This window comes from Heterodontus francisci, chromosome 24 (genome assembly GCF_036365525.1).
Source record: "Heterodontus francisci isolate sHetFra1 chromosome 24, sHetFra1.hap1, whole genome shotgun sequence".
NCBI classification, from domain to species: domain Eukaryota; kingdom Metazoa; phylum Chordata; class Chondrichthyes; order Heterodontiformes; family Heterodontidae; genus Heterodontus; species Heterodontus francisci.
In genome coordinates, this window is record NC_090394.1 from 29,844,023 (window position 1) to 29,866,552 (window position 22,530).

At 40.9% G+C, this 22,530-nt stretch overlaps 1 protein-coding gene across 4 annotated transcripts in view; it reads left to right on the forward strand.

Annotated features, from left to right (window-relative positions):
- The first annotated feature begins 257 nt into the window (after window positions 1-257).
- The window catches only part of card11 (caspase recruitment domain family, member 11), a 250,123-nt gene continuing 227,850 nt past the window's right edge, over window positions 258-22,530 (forward strand). For 3 of the 4 annotated variants that reach the window (XM_068055819.1, XM_068055821.1, XM_068055823.1), the window contains exon 1: window positions 258-435. In XM_068055819.1, the coding sequence (XP_067911920.1) occupies window positions 417-435 (19 nt within the window). In that variant the 5' untranslated portion in view covers window positions 258-416. Of the gene's footprint in view, window positions 436-14,647; window positions 14,735-22,530 lie in introns of all 4 variants that reach the window. The other variant, XM_068055824.1, reaches the window with a different exon arrangement.

Consider the following 22,530-nt stretch of genomic DNA (forward strand, 5'->3'; position numbering starts at 1 on the left):
TCATTCAATTCAGTTCCTAACTAGATGTGGATCTATTTCTTTTCCAAAGGAGCTGATAAATGCTTTCCCTTCACAAACGTGGTACAGTCAGTGACATTTATTTAGTCGGATACAAATTGGACGAAGCTAACTTGTAATCTGCTGCTCCCTGATCACGGGGTCGCGGGCACCTTTGCACACAGAAAGTCTCAGCTTACATGGGTTCCTCTCAATTAAAAAGTGTCGGTGTGGTTTTGACAACTCTCCGCCCACATGCCTGACAGCAGCTCTGAAGCAATGTGGGTTTCATTTTGTCAAAGCCAGCATCTCCAAACCGATCGACTCAAACAGAGCTGAGCTCCTACACTTATTTTGATCGGAGCAAGTATGAATTACAATCCAAGGAGCAGCTGAAAGGCAGGAGCAGTGAGAGATCAATGAAAATGAGTCTGCAAGGTAAGCCCACATACCGACAAACTGCAATGTTTGGTTGCGTATCAGACACTGACACTGACAATGTTAAACTAATAGGAACCATTAGAAGCAATGGGAGTTTGTCCATAGACTCTGAGATTGCACGTTTCCACCTTACTGCCTGAAAAGTGAACTTTGTAACAGCTTTCCCCTGATTTGCACACAAATCTGAATGACGAGTTCATTCTTGAAGCGGAATTACGTTCTACAGCATAGAGCCAGACGAGAAGTACGTATCTATGTATTGAGAACAGAGTAACAGGAGAGGTTTCGTATTGTTTTACTGTTTTAAGTTAAGCGTTCAAGAGATTTTCTTTTGTGAAGCTCACGAGGGAGTAACCTGTTTCAAGAAATTCTTAGTTTAAAAGTGTCTGTGTCAACAAGTTTTTGAGAATGCAATGTGTAAATGGCTGACGCACACACACGAAGATTTAACAACATTTATGATAGTTGTTTTACTTTAACAAACAAAATAGGGCTAAGTTTGGAATAAAGGCAAACTATCTGGAGAATCACCCAATAATTTCTTATTGGAGAGTTGTCTTTATCATGTGCATGCTCAGCTACTGACTGTAATGGAGATGTTTGGTGGAATAAGGGAAAGTTTGTTTTAATGAGTTGCCTGCCGTAACAATGTGATGAGGCTCCCCTGCACTGGAAAAAGGTGATTGTTCAGCATCTATTCTCGATGCTCTTTGTGAGGTTTCTGCAATGAATATAACAACTGTGCAACTGATTTACCCTCAATTCTTCTTTTGGGCCTCCTTATCTCGAGAGACAATGGATACGCGCCTGGAGGTGGTCAGTGGTTTGTGAAGCAGCGCCTGGAGTGGCTATAAAGGCCAATTCTGGAGTAACAGGCTCTTCCACAGGTGCTGCAGAGAAATTTGTTTGTTGGGGCTGTTGCACAGTTGGCTCTCCCCTTTCGCCTCTGTCTTTTCTCCTGCCCTCAATTAATAGATGGTCTTAAAGTTGCAGTATGTCTGGGACCTGTGTTAAGATTCATAATAAAACAAGAGCGAAGAGTGTGGTTACAAGGAATCGTTTAATCTGGCTCATTTTTCTTTTAATATTTATCAGCATTTTAAAGAGAGTTCCCTTTTATTGCACGTGTCACGTTACTTGACTGCTGATACTTAAATCTTTTTGAACATTCTCTGTGCCCCTCTCCTGAAGTGCTAAATTGTGGGGTTTCGATTCTTCTGCTGCGGGTTTTCTGTCACTAACTCTCCCAAGTGACCATTTTCAGGCAGGATCCTATAATGTGAGGGTTGGAGGACTATTTTAACTGTTGACAGAAACATGGCCAGTTCCTCCTATCTTGTCCTGTCTTCACCCCACGTCCCAGGTTACACTTTCTACCAGGAATCACTGGATAGCAATCATGGGCAGGGATATGATTTTTTGCCCTCCCCCCTCCCCTTTTCAGGCCTAGGATGGTGTTGGCCCAGTTCCAACTGAGGTCAGCAAACTCTTCACAATCTGGGACCATCCTGGTCTATATAGGCTAGCACAGCAGCAATTGGTGGGTTTAATAATTGGAAGCAATGTTTCCTACATTACAGAACTTCAAAGATACCTCATTGGCTGTAAAGCGCATTGGGATGGTCTGAGGCCATGAAAGGCACTATATTTGCAAATCCTTTCTTCCTCCTGTTCTTCATTTGTTCCTCCTTCCTTCCTCCCTCCTATCCTCCATTCCATCGTAGCAATTGTTCCCTTTTGCGAGATATTGAGTTTGTGCATGTGTTAAAATATGTTGCAGTAGAGATAATGTGCTACTTCTTCAATAATTAAAAGGCAGTTTGACATAGTTTAGTTTGCATCAGCTCCATTATAAACCATCCTTTCATTTTTGCTTGCTCTGTACACATTCGTGTTCTGTTTTCATGACAACTCGACAGCAAATTTGGGCAAAAAAGCTTGAATGACTTGTGACTGCTCTGAAGAAGAGTGGCCATATTGACACCAACAACTATGAACAGACACATTGGAAGAGGAAGAGTGACCACACTGACACTAATGTCTGTGAGCAGACAGGGAGGAAGAGGGCAAATGATCTCATTGATAACAATGATTCTGAACAGAAATGCTGGAAGAGGAAAAGTGACAACATTGACACCAGTGCCTGTGAGCAGACACGTTGGAGGACATCATATTAGCTGATGCCAATGGAGTGCAACTGTTCCACTTTGAGAAAATTAAAAACTGCTGGGCTTTGTGGAGAGGTGATTAAAATCCCATTTTTAAAATAAACCTCATTTACAAATTACATTGGGCACATTTTGAGGTTTGTATCTTCTCCTTAAGAGCAAGTCATTCCAGGGCAATTTATTGCACTAGTGAATTTAAAGGTGCTGAATCCACTGCACTGTGTGATACTGAGTCATTTAAAAGTAAATAAAAAAAAAATATGTACACCTGTAATTCAGTTACAACTGTAAACTCCAGGTTTTATCCAGGTTACACTGCTGGGCTAGACAGTAGCATGGCGTCTCAATCGTTGTGCCTCATTCATTGTGTGAAAGAATGAGGTGTTTAACTGAACCAGTTAGACTGACAACTGAAAACTTCTTGTCATCTTGCTGTTTCACAGTTAGCCTGAGGCTCTGGAACAGCCTGGAAGGAGCATGTAACTTGGCCCGATTCCTGTAGAATCACAATGTCCTATTGTTAGATTGTAATCTTTTCCCAGGTTTTCCATCCACAGTTTGTAATGCAATATCATGTTTGTTTCTGGATAGGTAATTGGATATGCAAATCAGAACGAGTTCGATACATTTTCATAAACTTGATCACCCCAGAGTGCTGTTGGTGAAATAATTCATTTATCCAGCAACAGGAATAGGCCATTCAGTCTCTTGAGCCTGCTCTGCTATTCAATTAGATCATGGCTGAACTGTACTTCAACTCCAATTAACTGTCTTAGTTCCACATCCCTTAATCCCCTTACCCAACAAAAATCTAGCGATCTCAACTGTACCAGCATTTACAACCTTTTGGGGCCAGGAATTGCGTATTTCTATGACCCATTCAGTTGTCTGCCCACTGACATGTTATCTCATCAGGTACTTGGGCCAATCTAGGTTTCTGAATGTCAATTTTACCTAATAGTTCATGTGGTTGCTCCAGTGATGTGACCAAGTCGACCTTTATGGTCAGTCGGCTGACTAACCTAAAAACTGGAGTTTTGAGCCAAGTAGGGCCATCAGGAAGATTCCAGAGGGAAGGACTCACCTATATATTGGGGGAGTAAAATTTGACAGTGAGTCAGTCTGTGACTTCATGCACTTCCTGGTAGTCTGTTAAAGAGCGACAGTGTCAGAAGCTTCGGAACAGGTCATGCCCACTGTCTAGTTTATAGAATGGTGTATGGCGTAGAGTGGGTTTAAATTTTGGAATATAATTATTGATTGTACAGTGTTCAGTACCATTTGGTGACAATATTGAAAATGCTGGTCCCTTTAATTAAACAGGACTCACTTCAGTGTCAATAGAGAGCAGGTGATGCTCATTATAGTTTTCTATTTAAGGGCAGGGTTTTTGGCCAGTTGGGGAGTTGCCTCTGGACAGAGAGTTAGTCTAGAAGGAAAGAGTGGGGACTGATGTTTGGACTGAACTATGAATTGCCAATAAAACAGTTGTGGATCAGAGTCATTTGCTTCCTCATTTTGGTGACAGGACATCTACCTGTTTAGCATTTGAGACTCATCAGATACTGAAGCAGTCTGTGTTCACATGCAGCAAGACAGACCTGGAGAATTTTCAGGCTTGGGCTGATAAGTGACAAGTAAAATTCACGCCATGCAAGTGCCAGGCAATGACCATCTCCAACAAGAGAGAATCTAACCATCTCCCCGTGATGCTTAACGGCATTACTATTGTTGAATCCCCCACCATCAATATCCTGGAGATTAGGGCGGCACAGTGGTGCAGTGGTTAGCACCGCAGCCTCACAGCTCCAGGGACCCGGGTTCAATTCTGGGTACTGCCTGTGCGGAGTTTGCAAGTTCTCCCTGTGACCGCATGGGTTTTCGCCGGGTGCTCCGGTTTCCTCCCACATGCCAAAGACTTGCAGGTTGATAGGTAAATTGGCCATTGTAAATTGCCCCTAGTGTAGCTAGGTGGTAGGGAATATGGGATTACTGCAGGGTTAGTATAAATAGGTGGTTGTTGGTCGGCACAGACTCGGTGGGCCGAAGGGCCTGTTTCAGTGCTGTATCTCTAAATAAATAATCAACATTGATCAAAAATCTTAACTAGAACAACCATATATATATACGGTGGCTACAACAGCAGGTCAGAGAATTCTGCGGCAAATAACTCACCTCCTGACTCCCCAAAGCCTGTCCACCATCTACAGGGCACAAGTCAGGAGTGTCATGAAATACTCTCCACTTGCCTGGATGAGTGCAGCGCCAACAACACTCAAGATGCTTGATATCATCCAGTACAGAGCAGCCCATCCACCTTAAATATTCATTCCCTCCATCACCGGCGCACCGTGACAGCAATGTGTACTGTCTACAAGATGCATTGCAGCAACTCACCAAGCCTACTTCAACAGCACCTTCCAAACCCACGACCTCTACCACCTGTAAGAACAAGGGTAACAGTCACATGGGAACACCACCACCTGTAAGTTCCCCTCCAGCCACACACCATCCTGACTTGGAACTACATCACTGTTCCTTTACTGTCGCTGGGTCAAAATCCTGGAACTCCCTTCCTAATATCATGTGGGTATACCTACACCACATGACTGCAGTGGTTCAAGAAGGCAGCTCACCACTACCTTCTCAAGGACAATTAGGAATTGGCAATAAATGCTGACTGTGCCAGCAATGCTCACATCTCTTGAAAGAATAAAACATTTTGAGTTATGTCATTGAGATGCAATTGGACTTCCAGCATTGCCAACTAGATAACTTCTTCAGCTGTAGAAATTCTTCTTTGACGATGGACAGCTAAGTTAAAAGTTGATCTGGTTATGTCTTTGACATGATCATGTCAATTTTTCAACTCAGAACAACAATTGATTGGAAAATCTGAAGTTGGAGCCACTGTATAACCAATCAGAAGCCACTGTCTACAATGTATGTCCTACTTCCAAAATAGATGATGCAGCCCCAGAGGTAGAGAAAAAGAAGCACTGAAGCAATGCATTTAAAATAACCTATGAAGTGAGATGTTAAACCAAGGCCTTGTCTTCCTTCTCAGATGGGTGAAAAGATCCCATGGCACTATTTCAAAGAAGAGCTGGGTAGTTCTCCCTGGTGTCGTGGCCAATATTTATCCTTCAACCAATATCACCAAATTAGATTATATGGTCATTATCTCATTGCTGTTTGGGGGAGCTTGCTGTGCGTAAATTGTCTGCCGTGTTTCCTACATTACAATAGTGCGTACACTTCAAAGGTACTTCATAGGTTGTGAAGCGCTTTGGGACACTTTGAGGTCATGAAAGGCGCTATATATAAGCAAGTTGCTTCTATCTTTTTTAAAGAATAAAAATAGAAATATTACAAGAGACTTTATCAGTTAGAAATAAAGTAACAAAATTAAAATCAAAATAGACAACTAGGGAAGACAGAAGCAAGTCTTAATTTTCTATTTAAAATTATTTATTAAATGTTTATTTTTGTACCTCAATAAAGCTACTTCTCGCATCAATATCCAAGGTAATTTATGAATGGTCAACCCAAGGATGCTCAAATTTCATGCAACTGCTTGAAATCTGAGAGTTAAGAGGAGAACGTATATTTTTAAAGTAAAACTAAATCTGAATTAATAGCATAAATACAAAGGTGAAATACTGAATATGCTGGAAATCTGAAATACAGATAATGCTGAAAATACTCGGCAGGTCAGGTTTTTATCTCTCCACAGATGCTGTCTGATCTGCTGAGTATTTTGAACATTTTCTGTGAAAAATAGCATATCAGCCTACACTGAAAACAAGGAGAGAGTTTCTTGCGTAGGTGATTAGCAGGATAAAATATGACTAAAATAACTAGGCCATATTAAGCTGTGAATCAGTGATAGTGTTTAAAGTGCATGGATTATAAAACCGCAAGGAAACAAATACTATTCTTATTATAATTCAATTATTGGAGCTGTTTTCCATAGTGATAAAGGGGAGAGGAATAATTAATTTTTAACTATGTTGTCAAAAATTGGTATGTAAAATTGTTCAGTTTACAAAAACGAAAATGAGTATGGATATGTATTTGGAAAGGAAAAATTGGAGGCTAAGGAGAAAAGGAGCAGGGCAGTGGGACCACTTGGATAGCTGGGACAGATGTGATGGGCCGAATGGTTTCCTGTGCTGTAAGATTCGATTTTTCTATGAGTATGAAATGATGTTACAGCCACAATCAACCCAAAGTGTCATATGGCAATTTGCAGATTTTAAAATAAAATATACAGTGCCAGGCATTCTAAAACTTAACATTTAACCTTAGGAACCAATATCAGGATTAATACTCACAGAAATGAGATTTTGTGAGCACTCCGTGGGGCATTCTTCAAAGTGATTTAGATTATATACAGTTGAAATTGTCAAGTGGCTCATTGGGGATAATAATCCAACAGTTTCAATGTTTTGGTATCCATTAACCCATATAGTTTGGAGTTTGAAAAGTTGTTCTTTTGTTCTTGCCATTCCATTTAGTAATTCTCTACCCAGTCTTCATTCCTGAGATATATGTACAGAATGCTTAGTAACAACACCTATAATGTAGTAAACATCCCAAGGCATAGGTGGCGTAAAAGACATGTCTAAGTATTTCTCCTTCGTCTTTCAGAACTCCTGGGCATGTGCTACAAATTTCTGTCTGTGTTAGATACCCTCTTGGGTTCAGTCAGCATCATTGGTCATTCCCAAAAGCTGATCCCATGTCCCCCTATAATCTAGAAAGTGTCTCTCGTGAACTGATTGCATGACCCAGGGCTATAACAGTGAGAAGCCTCTCTATCAGGTGAGTGCGGGTGTGTCTATGGAGAGAGAGTGTTCACAGTGTCAGAGTAAGTGCTGGTGTGTCTATGGGAGAGAATGTGAAAAGCATCAGGGTGAGTGTGGGTGTGTCTGTGGAGATACTGTTCACAGTGTCAGAGTGAATGTGGGTGTGTCTGTGGAGATACTGTTCACAGTGTCAGGGTGAGTGTGGGTGTGTCTATGGAGAGAATGTTCACAGTGTCAGAGTGAGTGCGGGTGTGTCTATGGGGAGAGAATGTGAAAAGCATCAGGGTGAGTGAAGGTGTGCCTTTGGGGAGAGAGTGTTCACAGTGTCAGGGTGAATGTAGGTGTGTCTATGCAGAGAGAGTGTTCACAGTGTCAGGTGAGTGTGGGTGCGTCTGTCCGGAGAGAGTGTTCACAATGTCAGGGTGAATGCGGGTGTGTCTATCCGGAGAGAGTGTTCACAGTGCCAGGGTGAGTGCTGGTGTATCTATTGGAGAGAGAGTGTTCACAGTGTTGGAGTGAGTGCGATTGTGTCTATGGGGAGAGAGTGTTCACAGTGTCAGGGTGAGTGCAAGTGTGTCTATGGGGAGAGAGTGTTCACAGTGTCAGGGTGAGTGCGGGTGTGGCTATGGGGAGAGAGTGTTCACATTGTCAGGGTGAGTGCGGGTGTGTCAATGCGGAGAGCGTTCACAGTGTCAGGGTGAGTGCAGGTGTGGCTATGGGGAGAGAGTGTTCACATTGTCAGGGTAAGTGAAGGTATGCCTTTGGGGAGAGAAGGTGCATTTGATTATCAGGGCAAGTGAGGGTGTCTCAGTAGTAATGGAATTATATCTTTTGTTTTCTTAATACTGTGTTATGCTGTACTTACTGCTTTTATTTAGGATGAACTCCATCTATTTATTGTTTTCTCCTTTGGTATCTCAGCCAGAAGGGGATAGATACGGTCATGCAGGTCCCCACCTGCCAAGAATGAGGCACATTAATTTTGGCATGAATATTGATTTTTAGCTGTTGATGGAGTGAGGAAATGACTTGTTAAACAGATCAGTCGTGGCTAGAAAAAAGCATTTACATACTAACAGACACCAAAGGTCCTGCTAAGGAGGATACAATCCACAAGGGCCAGGACTGGTTAGACCAGCTAGTCACATGACTAACTGGCTGTTCTTGGGTTTTCTTTTGAACTGGCAACTCGAGAGTTTAAACTTAGAAAAAACTGTTTGCTCCTGGACTGAGAAGATCTCTCCTGTCTGCTCCCATCTCTTTCTCACAAGCCTCTGAATCCAATGAAGACACATTAACCCCAAGAAAGAAAAGTCTCCTACAGTGAACAAGGTTTACGAAGAACACTGGGCCCCAAAGAAAAGCAAGATCTACCTCCAATCAAGGACTCTACAGTGAGCTCGAAGAACCGTAACAAAAACTCTTCAGATAGTGCCTCAAACTTTTCCACTTTATTTTTTTCCTTTCTGCTCTTTTTCCATCTCTATCTGCATGCGTGTATCACGTTTGCATGCTAACGTGGGCATGTTGTGTATCCGTAGGCATCAACCGATTTAGAGTTTAAGTTCAAGTTTAATAAATTTTAACTTTTCTTCTTTAAACCTAAGAAAACCTGTTTGTGCTGGTTTCTTTGCCTTATAATTGGAAAACAGTGAACAAGGATTCACCAAGAGGGAGCTAAAAACACAATGTTTTAAAAATTAAACCCTGTTACGGTAAGACCAGGTGAAGGCTGAGAGGAAACCCTAGACACCTTTCTCACCTGGTCGTAACAATATGTATTCTGGATGTAAAACAAATAAAAACTGGTTACCTTTGCATCAGAGAATATCGAGACAGACCTTTCCCTGAGGAGATTTAATGGTTAATGTAGATTTCATGATACTGTAAATGGCCTTGAGTAGCCAGTTGGTCTTACTTTGTGCTAAACTTTGCCATGTCTCTTGTTTCAGGGCAGCCAATTATCCCTCCTGGTGTGGAAACACTGCTTAACAGTTTCCCACGGCACTGAAACTTAGCCTGAGGCCTAGTAGTGTGAGGCATGGACCTTGCATTCCACCACCACATTCATAGAATTCATATAATCCTCCCTCACAGAAGAGGCTATTCAGCCCATCTTGCCTGTGCTCTTTGAAGGAGCTATTCAATTAGTCCCACTCCCCTGCTCTTTCCCCAGAGCCTTGCAACTTTTCTGATTCAAGTATTTATTCAGTTCTCTTTTGAAAGTTATTATTGAATCTGCTTATGTCACCCTTTCAGGCAGTGCATTCCAGATCACAACAGCTCGCTACATAAAAAAAATTCTCCTCATTTCACCTCTGGCTCTTTTGCCAATTGCATTAAATTTGTGTCCTCTAGTTGCCGACCCTTCTGCCAGCGGAAACAGTTTCTCCTCACTTACTCTGTCAATCCGTCTGTGATTTTGATAGCCTCTATAAAATCTCCCCTTAACTTTCTCTGCTCTAAGGAGAACAATCCCAGTTTATGGTTCACAGTTTGATGTGGTGGGAAGGCTTGCCCGTTCTCTTACATGTGAGGGCAACTGACATTAACACTTTTCCCCCATCAATCACATTGGAAATTTCTAATGAGTGTTGCAGAGGAGCCTGGGTAAATGCATAGAATGAATGAATGTTTTTTAATATGTGGTATTCTTAAATGAATCAAAGTCATGTTAAATAGTTGCTTTGAGTGTAGAAATACTGACACTGTGCTGAAAGGTTAATTGTTTCCTGCATGTCTGTGCATGATGGGTATATCCAATCATGTAATCTCGCTATGGGAGTGACATGCTACAGATGTTGTGATAACAGAATGTGTTCACTTGAACAAAGTGGGTAGTGAGGGGAGGAACGAATTAAACATTTGTTGAAAACATTCTGTTGATTGAAGCATTGAGCCAAACATTACTGAGGAGTTCAGTAATGTACTGCACCAAAATTATTGAAATAAATATCCTTTATTTTGTTAGCCAGATAGATAAGGCATTTTTCAAATATTCCTCAGGTTTTATGTTTTAATATTCTAAGATGACTAGGTATCCCTGCTTAATGGAGAGTGTATTGGTTTTTGTTGCTCTATCTCAGTGTCCTGATGGCAGTGTTTTGGGACCAATAGCTATTTCTTTTTTAATTGATATCATTGTAACTCAGTATCATTTTCTGCCAGGATCAATCTCCTGTTGAGTTTCAATGACTGAGCTGTTGAGAAAAACATCCACTGCTACTTGTCAAACTGTGGTCACTTCTGCTCATCTAATAATATTTAGTATCAGAAAACTGCAAGAACAAACTCTGGAAGTAATCTTACTCCCCTGGCAGTTTTATCTTCAAACAGAACAATTGGACGGGGGAATGAAGATAGCAATGGATGAGACCCACCACCGACCCTGATGTCAGCAGGCCCCGTCCTGATCTCGGCAGTGAGGCATCATGGCGGTTGCCCCGCCACTCGGCGAGACCCGCATTATAATATGCTAATGGGAACTTACCTTTAATTGATATGCAGGCCGCAGCAATTCTGCCAGCAGGTTGGGACCTTCATTCCTCAATGAAGTCACCCCTCAGCCTCCTCTTTTCTAATGAAAACAAAGTGGCCGATCCAATCTTTCCTCATAGCTGCAACTTTCAAGCCCCGGAAACATTCTTGTAAATCTCCTCTGTACTCTCTCCAGAGCAATTATGTACTTCCTGTAATGTGGTGACCAGAACTGTACACAATACTCCAGCTGTGGCCTGACCAGCGTTTTATACAGTTCGAGCATTACATCCCTGCTTTAGTGTTCTATGCCTCGGTCGATAAAGGAAAGCATTCCATATGCCTTCTTAACCACTCTATCTACCTGTCCTGCCACCTTCAGGGACCTGTGGACATGTACTCCAAGGTCTCTCACTTCTTCTACCCCTCTCAATATCCTCCCTTTTACTGTGTATTCCGTTGCTTTGTTTGCCCTCCTCAAATGCATTACCTCACACATCTCCGGATTGAATTCCATTTGCCACTTTTCTGCCCAATCAAAACATTGATATAATTCTGGAATCTACAGCTATCCTCTTCACTGTCAACTACATGGCCAATTTATCTGCAAATTTCCCAATCATACTTCCCACATTTAAGTCCAGATCATTAATATATACCACAAACAGCAAGGACCCAACACTGAGCCCTGTGGAACGCCACTGGAAACCACTTTTCATTTGCAAAAACATCCGTCGACCACACTCTTTGTTTCCTGTCACTGAGCCAATTTTGCATCCAACTTGCCACTTTCCCCTGTATCCCATGGGCTTTTATTTTTCTGACCAGTCTGCCATGTGGGACCTTGTCAGATGCTTTACTAAAATCCATGTAGATCACATCCACTGTACTACTCTCATCAATCCTCCTTGTTACTTCCTCAAAAAATTCAATCAAGTTAGTGAGACACAACCTTCCCTTAGCAAATCCATGCTGATTCCCTGATCAATCCATGCCTTTCTAAGTGGCAGTTTATCCTGTCTCTCAGAATTGATTCTAATAATTTAATCACCACTGAGGTCAGACTGACCAGCCTGTAATTATTTGGCCTATCCCTCGCACCCTTTTTAAACAATGGTACAACGTTCACAGACCTCCAATCCTTTGGTACCTCGCCTGTATCTAGTGAGGATTTGAAGATGATCCTCAGAGCATCTGCTATTTCCTCCCTGGCTTCCTTTAACAACCTGGGATACAATCCATCCGGCCCGGGAAATTTATCCACTTATCTAGTATTCCTCTCTCATTATGCTTATTGTAGCTAATATTTCACACTCCTCCTCTTTTACTACAATGTCTGCATCATCCCTCTCCTTTGTGAAGGCAGAGACAAAAAACTCATTAAGAACCCTGCCCACATCTTCTGCATCCATGCATAAGTTCCCTTGTATATCTCTGAAAGGCCCTATCCTTTCCTTAGATATCCTCTTGCCCTTAATGCACTGATAAAACATCTTTGGGTTTACTTTGATTTTACCTGGCAATTTTTAATGTCTTCTCTTTGCTTTCCTAATTTCCTTTTTTACTTCACCCCTGCACTTCCTATACTCCTCTAGGCTTTCTAAAGTATTAAGTTTTTGTGACCGTCATAAGTTTTTTCTGCTTTATCTTACGCTGTATGCTTCTAGATAACCAGGGGGCTCTAGATTATATGAAAGATGACTTATTAAATGCCTATGAGGCGTGATCGGACTTTGATAAATTTAGAAAAATGGACGGTTCTTCCATCGAAGAATATATTATGGAGTTTAACCGATTATATGCAAGGTTGCAGCAATTCTACTTGGAAATTCCTAAATCAGTACTTGCCTTCAAATTATTGGATTGTGCGAGGATATCAAACAGCAGTAGGCTCTTGGTATTAACTGGAGTTAGATTCAAAGAAGAGATATGCTTTTTGATCAGATGTCTGGCACCCTGAAAAGATTTTTATGCGAACACTCCTTTCCAGCTGCTTTCATGGCGCAAATGGGCTCTTCAGCAGTGACACCAAAGGTGGAGGATACAATACTAGCAGCATTTAAGGCCGTTCAAATATGGGGCCCAAACGTCAGTACAAAAGGAGAATCACACAAAAAACGAATGAGGTTAGAGACCCTTTTGGCAGCTGTAAGAGACGGCAGGAATTGGGTAATTATGGCAGAAGGGTGAACACCAAGATGTTGTCAACAGGTGTGTCTGATGTGACTCAAAGTATCATTATGCATTGCATTGTCCAAAAAGGAATAACAGGGTTTTTGAGATGACACATGACATGGAAGGTTTGGAAGGCGAGATTGACACTACTGATCCATCAGAAGGAATTGCACTGGTCACAAGAAGCTTCAGTCTGGTAATGTGTGTCCTAGTTGCAGATTCGTTCAGTTGTGCTGTACTAGACTGTGGGTGTATGTCCACAGTATGTGGACTGGACTGGTTAAGGTGTTACATGGATTCCTTATGTGGATATAACAGTTCTACCTGTTTCAGGTTTAGGGATGATAACACGTTGAAATCACTAGAAAGTGTGGTAACTCCATGTAAAATAGCAAGGGTAAACCATTTTATTCGTACAGATGTAGTATCCAGTGAAATACCTTTGCTGTTAAGTAAACCATTTATGAAAAAGGCTCAGATGAAATTGGAACATGATAAAGTCTATGGAAAATCTGTAGCGAGACCTAACATCTCTAAGCAGGATGTTAAAGAAGTATTAATGGCATCCAGGGGTAGGGATTTAAAGGAGAAAAGGCAGATTATTTCAAAACTACATAGACAGTTTGCACATCCATCTTGTCATAGGTTGAAGATTCTGTTAAAAGATGCAGGAATAACAGATGATGACTACACTAAACATATCGAGGATATCAGTGAAAAATGTGATATTTGTTAAAAATACAGGAGGATGCCGACCCATAGTGAGTCTCCTCCCCTTAGCAAAGGACTTTAATGAAACTACAGCGATGGACTTGAAGGTATGGGATAAAGACAAAAACATTTTTCTTTTACACTTTATAGACATAGCGACGTGCTGTCTGTCAACAGAAATTTATAGTAAAGACAAAAAAGTAATACTGGACAAGATAATGGAAAGGTGGATAGGAACAGGACTGGGAGCACCGGCTAAATTTCGAACTGATAATGGAGGAGAATTTGCCAATGATGAGTTCAGGAGTATGTGTGAAAATATGAATATTGTAGCAATGCTCACGGCAGCAGAAAGTCCTTTTAGTACTTGGATTTGTGAGAGAAATCACGCCGTGATTGACAAAATGCTCCGAAAAATTTTAGCCGACCAACCACATTATAAATTGACAACTGCTCTGGCGTGGGCAGTACATGTGAAAAACACGCTTCAAATGGTTGGGGGCTACAGCCCCTATCAATGATTTTATGGCAGAAATCCGAAAATACCTTCAGCAATCTGGGATCATCCCCCGGCTTTAGAGGGGACTACAATTAGTTCAATTTTTGTGGAACATTTGAATGCCATACATGCAGAGAGAAGAGCATTTATTAAGGCAGAGGTTTGAAAGAAATCAGGAGAGCTTTGCGGTATCGGATCAGGCCATCAGAAAAGAATTTTAATACTGGGGACATGGTGTATTACAAAAGAGAAGGGCAGAAAGAATGGAGGAAACGTTATAGGCATTGATGGCAAAATGGTAATTTTGCAACGTGGCAACCAAACCGTACATTTCTCGCAGCTTATTGGCACTGATTATTCATTGACAGAATCTGAACAAATGATGGACACTGATGATGCACCATGTACTACGCACGCACAAATGTCTGACCTTTAGGAGCAACAGATTTTGTCAGGTAACGGGCTAACTGAGAGTGAACCAAGTGTGTTTATGGGCTAAATGATGCATGGTATTTTTCAGTTCGGTCTGTCCTACTAAAAGTTGGTTGTATTCAGCTAAAAGCGGATCCAGCAATGTTTAATTGGTACTATGAAGAAATATTAGCAGGCATTTTCTTGATGCACGTAGACGATTTTCTGTGAGGAGGATCTGCAGCATTTGAGAAAATTGTGGGAGATAAAGTTCTACAGGAATTTAAAATTGGAAGTCAGGCTTCCGGAGCTTTTCAATAGAAACGGTTGAATATTAGGCAGACTAAGTTGGGGGCAACCCTAAATCAACAGTCTTACCTAGATAATATTAATCGATCCCAATAAATCGGGCCAGATCCTCACAGAAGGAAGACTTTGCAACCAAGGAAGAGGCAGACCAGTTAAGGAGCTTAATCAGGCAATTAAACTAGTCGTGCACACAATCTAGGCTGGATGCTTGCTATGATGTGTTAGAATTGAGCAGCATGCTAAAACATGCTACTGTTGGGGAAGTGCTAAAAGCAAATAAGACATTGAAGAATTTGTTTTAGACAAATGTACACTCAAGTTTCCAGCATTGGGTGACCCAGAAGAAATGAAACTAGTCTTTTTTTGTGACACCTCACACGCTAATCTTCCCGATGATTATTCGAGCACAGCAGGGTTCTTTATATCTTTGGTGGGAAGAAATGATAAATGTTGTCCATTAGCCTGGGAGTCGAAGAAAATAGAGAGGATAGTTAAAAGCATCTTATCTGCTGAGACACTTGCACTGATAGAAGCGATAGATATGGCTGGGTATATCAAATATTTTAAAGGAACTCTTATATAAGGTTGATCAGAGAAAAACTTTCCTATAGAATGCTACATTGATAACCATTCTCTCTGGGACAATGTCCATTCGACAAAAAGTGTCACGGAAAAGAGGTTGAGGATTGATCACGCGAGTATAAAAGAAATGTTGGAAAGAAAAGAAATTTCCATAATAAAATGGGTCGACGCAAATCAACAGTTGTCGGATTGTTTTATGAAGAGAGGTGCTTGTTCAAGAAATTGTTGGATATCCTCGAAGAGGGCCATCTTGTATCATGACAAGTTAGGAAATCATGGAAATTTTTTTATGTTAGGTTGTTTTGTAATTCTTTAAACAAGTTTTTTTGTGTTTTTTTTTAGAAAAAAAGGCAGGAATATACAGTATGTTAATGGCTGGTGCTGTAGAAGGTTGATGGTATAATAATGTAAAATGAAGAAAAATGTATTATTTTGTCTTTTTCATTTTATATATAAATGTATTTAATTTAAAGAAAAGAGGGGAATCTGTTAGTGTCTAATAAGTTCTGTCAATGAATGTTAAATACCTCGTAGTTGAATGTTATAGGGTAAACAGGTGTTGTTAGGAGTGGAGAAGTAAGCTCTGTAGCAAGCAATAAACAGTCTCCATCAAAGCATCCTGGTCTCAGTCTTCTCCAGGCTTGGAAGTTTCTGTAACACAGGTCAACGTCTCATCTGAAAGGCGGCAGCACCAACAGTGAAGCACACCTGTAGTGCCGCATTGTAGTATCAGCCAAGATTATATGTCTGAATCTCTGGAATGGGACGATGAATCCACAGTCTTCTAACTCTTTGAGGCAAAAGTGGTACCACTGACCCAACTTAATAATATAAAGCAATATACAGCTTGACAGTGGGTGAGATACAATGTGCATTTACCATTTCAAGTGGTGTGATTTTAACTGATGCAGCCTTATCAGCTCTGATTGCAAGAGAAAATATTGCATCTAGCATTGGAAATACCGCAAATTAAGCATATGCATGTTGATACTGGACACGGTACCACAAATGTTCTGTCATGGGAGATCCTGGAGGGTCAGTGCCACTGACAGTAGCCATCATATTTTTCATGTTCTTCTAATTACAACAATAAGAGGAACTTGCATTTATAGAAAGCCTTTAACGTAATAAAACATCCTAATGCACCTCACAGGAGCCACATTTCATAAATGTTCTGCGGTTTGGGGCCTCTCCCTTCAAAGGAACACTGAAGAACTGCAAGTGGGTCACATGAAGGTGATTAGGACATCAAGTTATGATGAGGGGGTTTCAGAATTAAACTTTTTTTCTTTGGAGAAAAGAAGACTCAGTGGGAATGTGACTTTAAAATGCTGAGTGGTGCAGATGATTGAGATGTAAGGAGGATATTTAAATTGTAAGACACAGATTCAAATAAGATAATGATTAGAGAATCTGGGAGTAGGGTAGTTGATTTGTGAAGTTTCTCTCCTCCGCAAAGCTGTTGAGGCTGATCGGTCAATTGAAAATTTCAAAACTGCGATTGATAAATTTTTGTTAGACAAGGTATTAAAGGTTATGGAAGGTAGATGGAGTTAAGATACAGATCAGTCATTCAATCTAATTGAATGGTGGATCAAGACTCATGGGGCTGAATGGCCAATTCCTGTTCCTGGGTCCTATGGAATAGGGTTCCACCAGAAGCACTTAGTACTGTGATGATTAATGTATTTCAATAAGAAATGGATTACTGCCTTGGGGGAAAAATCGCACTGGTCGGTATTGGGAACAACATTGCAGCTGCACTTATGAAAATTCCTTGGGTTGGTAGTGAAATTGTAAATCCCATGTTAATAATTGTTAGTCCCATGTCATGCCATCTCATTCCTGCTAATTATCAAGGTTCAGGTATTGGTTGAAAGGAGATGGCTTACTTATGGAAACTACCTTGTTGCTGTGAAGGCAAGTCAAAAGTGTTGGGAGAAATCCCTAACCCTAATAATAGTTACAGATTAAAATAACCTTCATAATACGATACATCTGGTGCTTTGAGGGCTTCTCTGTGAGAAGTTGCAGATCCAAACTGAAAAATAGAGATGTGGGAAGGGAGGTATAATGGCACCTAATTTTTGGAAGAAAGGAGGATGGAAGAGTGAGCAGTTCCACAGGTTTGTTGATGCTGGGGGATAAGGGGAGGCAGGTGTTGTGGGGGGTGGGGGGGTCAGATTTGCAATTAGGAATCCTAGAAGAACGCTTTCCCTCACTTTTGGAATCTGTTTCCTGGCTGTCAGTTTGTGTAAGCCTTCGGCACCAGGCCATAGTTGGGGAGCAAATTGGAGGGAGGATATGGGCAGGGGAAAAATTGATAACGGGTGCCAGGAGAGATTGAATTGTCTGGGGGGAGAGGGGGGAATGTTGCTGAGTAAGTTAAAAGTTTACTTGGGAGTCTGAGAGGATGTACTTTTCTACTTGGCCCACAGGCAGTGCCGAAAAAGCACTTAGCTGTTCCATGCAGCAGTCATTACCTCCCTTTAGTTGCCAGGTTAAAACTGGAACAGAGAAAAAAAATCTGAGCAACGCAAAAAATATTTAAGTGAGGGATCCGCCTCCTGGGAGTGGGTCTGTTGCCTGCTCCCCATCCCCCTTCCCACTTCTGTTAAAACTGTAAGATTTGAGATGGGTTGGGTTCAGGTTATGGGTTAAAATTCCCCCAGATGAGTTAGAGTAAGAAATGATATGACATACATACTGATGTTGTTGTCTTTTTAGTGCAGTTCAACCTTCTTCCCAGAAGAGCACCTCCGAGTTCAAACACATTTGTTTTTCTTTGTTCGTCCTGCACATAAAGGAATGCTTGAAATTACATAGAATTTACAGCACAGAAACTGGCCATTCGGCCTAATTTGCCTACGCTGCTATTTATGCTTCACACAAGTCTCCTCCCACTCCTCTTCATCTAACCCTATCAACAACCTTTCTCACTTATGGAGTTTATAAAAATGAGAAGTGATCTTATTGAAACTAAGATTCTGATGGGGCTTGACAGGGTAGATGCTGAGAGATTGTTTCCCCTCATGGGGGAATCTAGAATGAGGAAGGACAGTTTCAAAATAAGGGGTCTCCCTTTGAAGATGGAGATGAGGAGGAATTTCTTCTCTGAGAGAGTTGTTAATCTTTAGAATTCTGTTCCCCAGAGAGCAGTGGAGGCTGCGTCATTGAATATATTCAAGGCTGAGCCAGACGGATCTTTGATCTTCAAGGGAGTAAAGGATTATGGGGGCCGGCAGAAAAGTAGAGTTAAGGCCACAGTCAGATCAGCCATGATCTTATTTAATGGCAGAACAGGCTCAAGGGGCCAAATGGCCTACTCCCGCTCCTATTTCTTATGATCTTATGATTTAGCTCCCCCTTAAATGCATTTATGCTATTCGCCTCAACTACTCCATATTGTAGTGAGGTCCACATTCTAACCACTGTCTGGGTGATAGTATTTATGATTAGACTGAAGCGCAATTGTAGCCCACATAGGGTAGGTTTGTATCACGGGGGGTAATGTTAACTTCAGATGATGGTGTAAACCAGGTGATATTGATTCAGCGACTTGTTATTTTTTATTTCCAATGAAGTGAATATGAATAAAAATCAGGAGAGGTGTATATCAAGTTCCTGTTTGACACAATCGCTCAAAGTCAAAATTACCCCTCTGAGTCTGAGCAGGAAATTTCTGTCTACAAGCACATCATGCTTCCTTAAAGATCCCAAACAGAATTCCTACCAACCCTCTCAGCCTAGCTACTGCACTACTTTCTCCCAATTTGTTTTCTTATTTATTCTCGGGTTGTGGTCGTCTCTGCAAGGCTGGCATTTATTGGTGGACCGCCTTCTTCTTCTTCCTAGGCCACTTTATCGGTCAGTTCAGAGTCCATCACTCCACACTGGAAAGAAAGCTAATGAAGAACAACAACCAGACTGACTGATAAATGAACTGAAGTTATTAACTTGGCAGTGAGCTTATTTTAGATTGGTTGCAATTTACACTCTCCCACTCGCAATTAATTATAACAGTCATCTCATTCATAAACACAGCAGCAGACAAGCATTGTTAATATTCTTATCAGTTATGTAGTCATTTCAACTTATCACTCAGTATAGATGTTACTCATTACACCATGTCTGGTTTTACTTGAACTTGTCGATAATACAGAGCTGCCCTGAGTTCACTGTAGAATTCAAGGAGCTGGAGAAGTTATGTGCAAAGAGCATGAAGTGGGAGAGTGTTAAACTGCCACAACATGTGTGCCAGCTGATGCATTTGTTGCTGCACCAGTAGTCAGGAGGAAGAGGATCTGAAAACTGGATAAGAAATCAGATGAAGGGTCAAGATCATAGTGTAGGACATGACCAAAGTTGACACGAGTAGGAGAGGAGACAAGATATACCTAAGCTACTAGAACAGGATTTCAAAGAAATGGCAGATATACCGTCAGCAGGGAAGCTCAATACTTGAACTGAGACTGGCCATGGACTTCTCCCACCATCATCTGATTTATTAAACTGTCATGTTGAAAAATAAAATGCGAGAATGTTGTGATCTTTATCCCAGTACTGTCTTAATACTCATTGGTCTGCTCCATTGCTATCTACCAACCCTCTATTGCTACTCTTGAATCCTATGATCTTTGGAAAATTATAACGAATGCATCACATTTCTCTTATTTCTTTTACAAGCTTTGGGTGGAAACTAACTCAGGCCTGAAGTTTTTTTTCCCTAGCCACATAGCCATTATTTGAACCAACTCTAGTTTCTCCATTGGTATTAATGTCTGTAAATTTTTCCTCTTTGGTTTATCCCTACATCCCTGATTTTAATCACTCCACCATTGGTGGCCGTGCCTTCAACTGCCTAGGCCCTAAGCTCTGAAATCCCCTCCCTAACTCTCTCTACCTCTCTCTCCTCCTTTAATACACTCCTTAAAACCTACCTCGTTTGCTGAGCTTTTGGTCATCTGCCCTTACACCTCCTTATGTGGCTCAGTGTCAAATTTTGTTTGATAACGCTTCAACGTTTGATAACATGCCTTGGGATGATTTACTATGTTAAAGGTGCTGTATAAATGCAAGTTGTTGTTGTATCTGGACAGTTTTAAAGTAACGGGTGAGAATGAGTTGAGTGTGATGAGTCTTGATTTCAACTCATGTAAATTTGCAAGTAATTATTGAAGCATGTTAGCAATCACATCTGAAGTATAGGAAAAATAATTTTATGGAATGAAAAGCCAACAAACCTCTGGGCATATATGACCATTTTTAAAACTTTGCTGAAGATTTGTTTAGGAATCTATTTGAGATTCTTCATAAACAGCTTGAACTCCCTAAATATGCAAAAAACGTCCAATTTCATGTGAGATTTTTCACAAATTTAGCTAAAAGAAAATGGGACTGTTTTTCTTTTAATTTTTGGTAGATACATTGGCCTTGAATTTCTGCAGGCACCTCCCAAAGCCTGCTGTAACTTGGGTAGGAGATCAATGGAATCCTTCGAGAAAGGATGACCAATGCCTATTTTTAGATGGGGTTCTGCTTGAGAGATCTTATGGAGATTCCAGGCAATCTACAGGACAATTCAGAATATCAACCCAACCATAAGAAATTTAAAATTTGCCCACAAATAAACTTCCAGCTTTCACACCATCACAGTAAACATTTCACCATTGTGAAAGAAAAAAAAACGTCCATTATATAGCACCTTTCACAACCTCAGCATGTCCCCAAAGCACTTTACAACCAATTAAGTACTTTTGAAGTATAGTCACTGTTGTAATGTAGGAAACATAATAGCCAATTTGCACACAGCAAAATCAGATTGGCAATAGTAGCCTGCATGAGGAGTTCATAGAATGCTTTAAGATAGTTTCTTAGAACAGCATGTTCTGGAACCAACCAGACAGCAGGTTACATCAGACAGGATTAATTAATGACCTCAAAGTAAGGGCACTCCTTGGTAGCAGTAACCACAATATGATTGACTTTTACATCCAGTTTGAAAGAGTGAAGAGTGGGTCTAAGACTAGTATTTTAAACTTAAATAAGGGCAACTATGTGGGCATGAAAGCTGAACTAGCTGAAGTGAACTGGGTTACTATGCTAAGAGTTAGATCAATAGAGAAGCAGTGGCAGACATTTAAGGGAATATTTCAGCATATTCAGAAAACGTATATTTCTACCATAAAGGTAAATTCTAAAGGGATGACCTACCATCCATGGTTAACTAAAGAAGTTAAGGAAAGCATCAAACTTAAGGAAAAAGTATATAATTACGCAAAGGTGAGTGGCAGGTCCGATGATTGATCAGAATAGAAAGAACAGCAGAGAATGACTAATAAGTTAATCAGGAGAAAGAAATTAGAGTGAGACGAAGCTAGCTAGAAATGTAAAAATGGATATCAAGAGTTTTGGCTGGTATTTAAAAAGGAAAAGAGTAAGTAAAGCGAGTGTTGGTCCTCTGGAGACTGAGAATTGGGAATTAATAGCAGGTAATAAGGAAATTAACAAATCTTTTGCTTCTGTCTTCACTATAGAGGATACAAAAAACATTCCAGTAATAGCTGTAAATCAGGAGGTGGAAGGAAGAGCAGAACTTGGTGAAATTACAATCACCAGGGAAATGGTACTGAGCAAACTGATGGAGCTGCGGGCTGACAAGTTCCCGGGTCCTGATGGGCTTCATCCTAGGGTCTGAAAAGAGGTGGCTAATGAGGTTGTAGATGCATTGGTGTTAATTTTTCAAAATTTGCTAGATTCTGGAAAGGTTCGATCAGACTGAAAAGTAGCAAATATAACTCCTCTATTCAAAAAGGGGGGGCGGGGGGTTGGGCGGGGGGGATGGTGGGAGGCAGAAAACAGGTAACTATAGACCAGTTAGCTTGACGTCTGTCATGGGGAAGGTGTTAGAATTGATCATGAAGGAGGCTATAGATGGGCACTTAGAAAA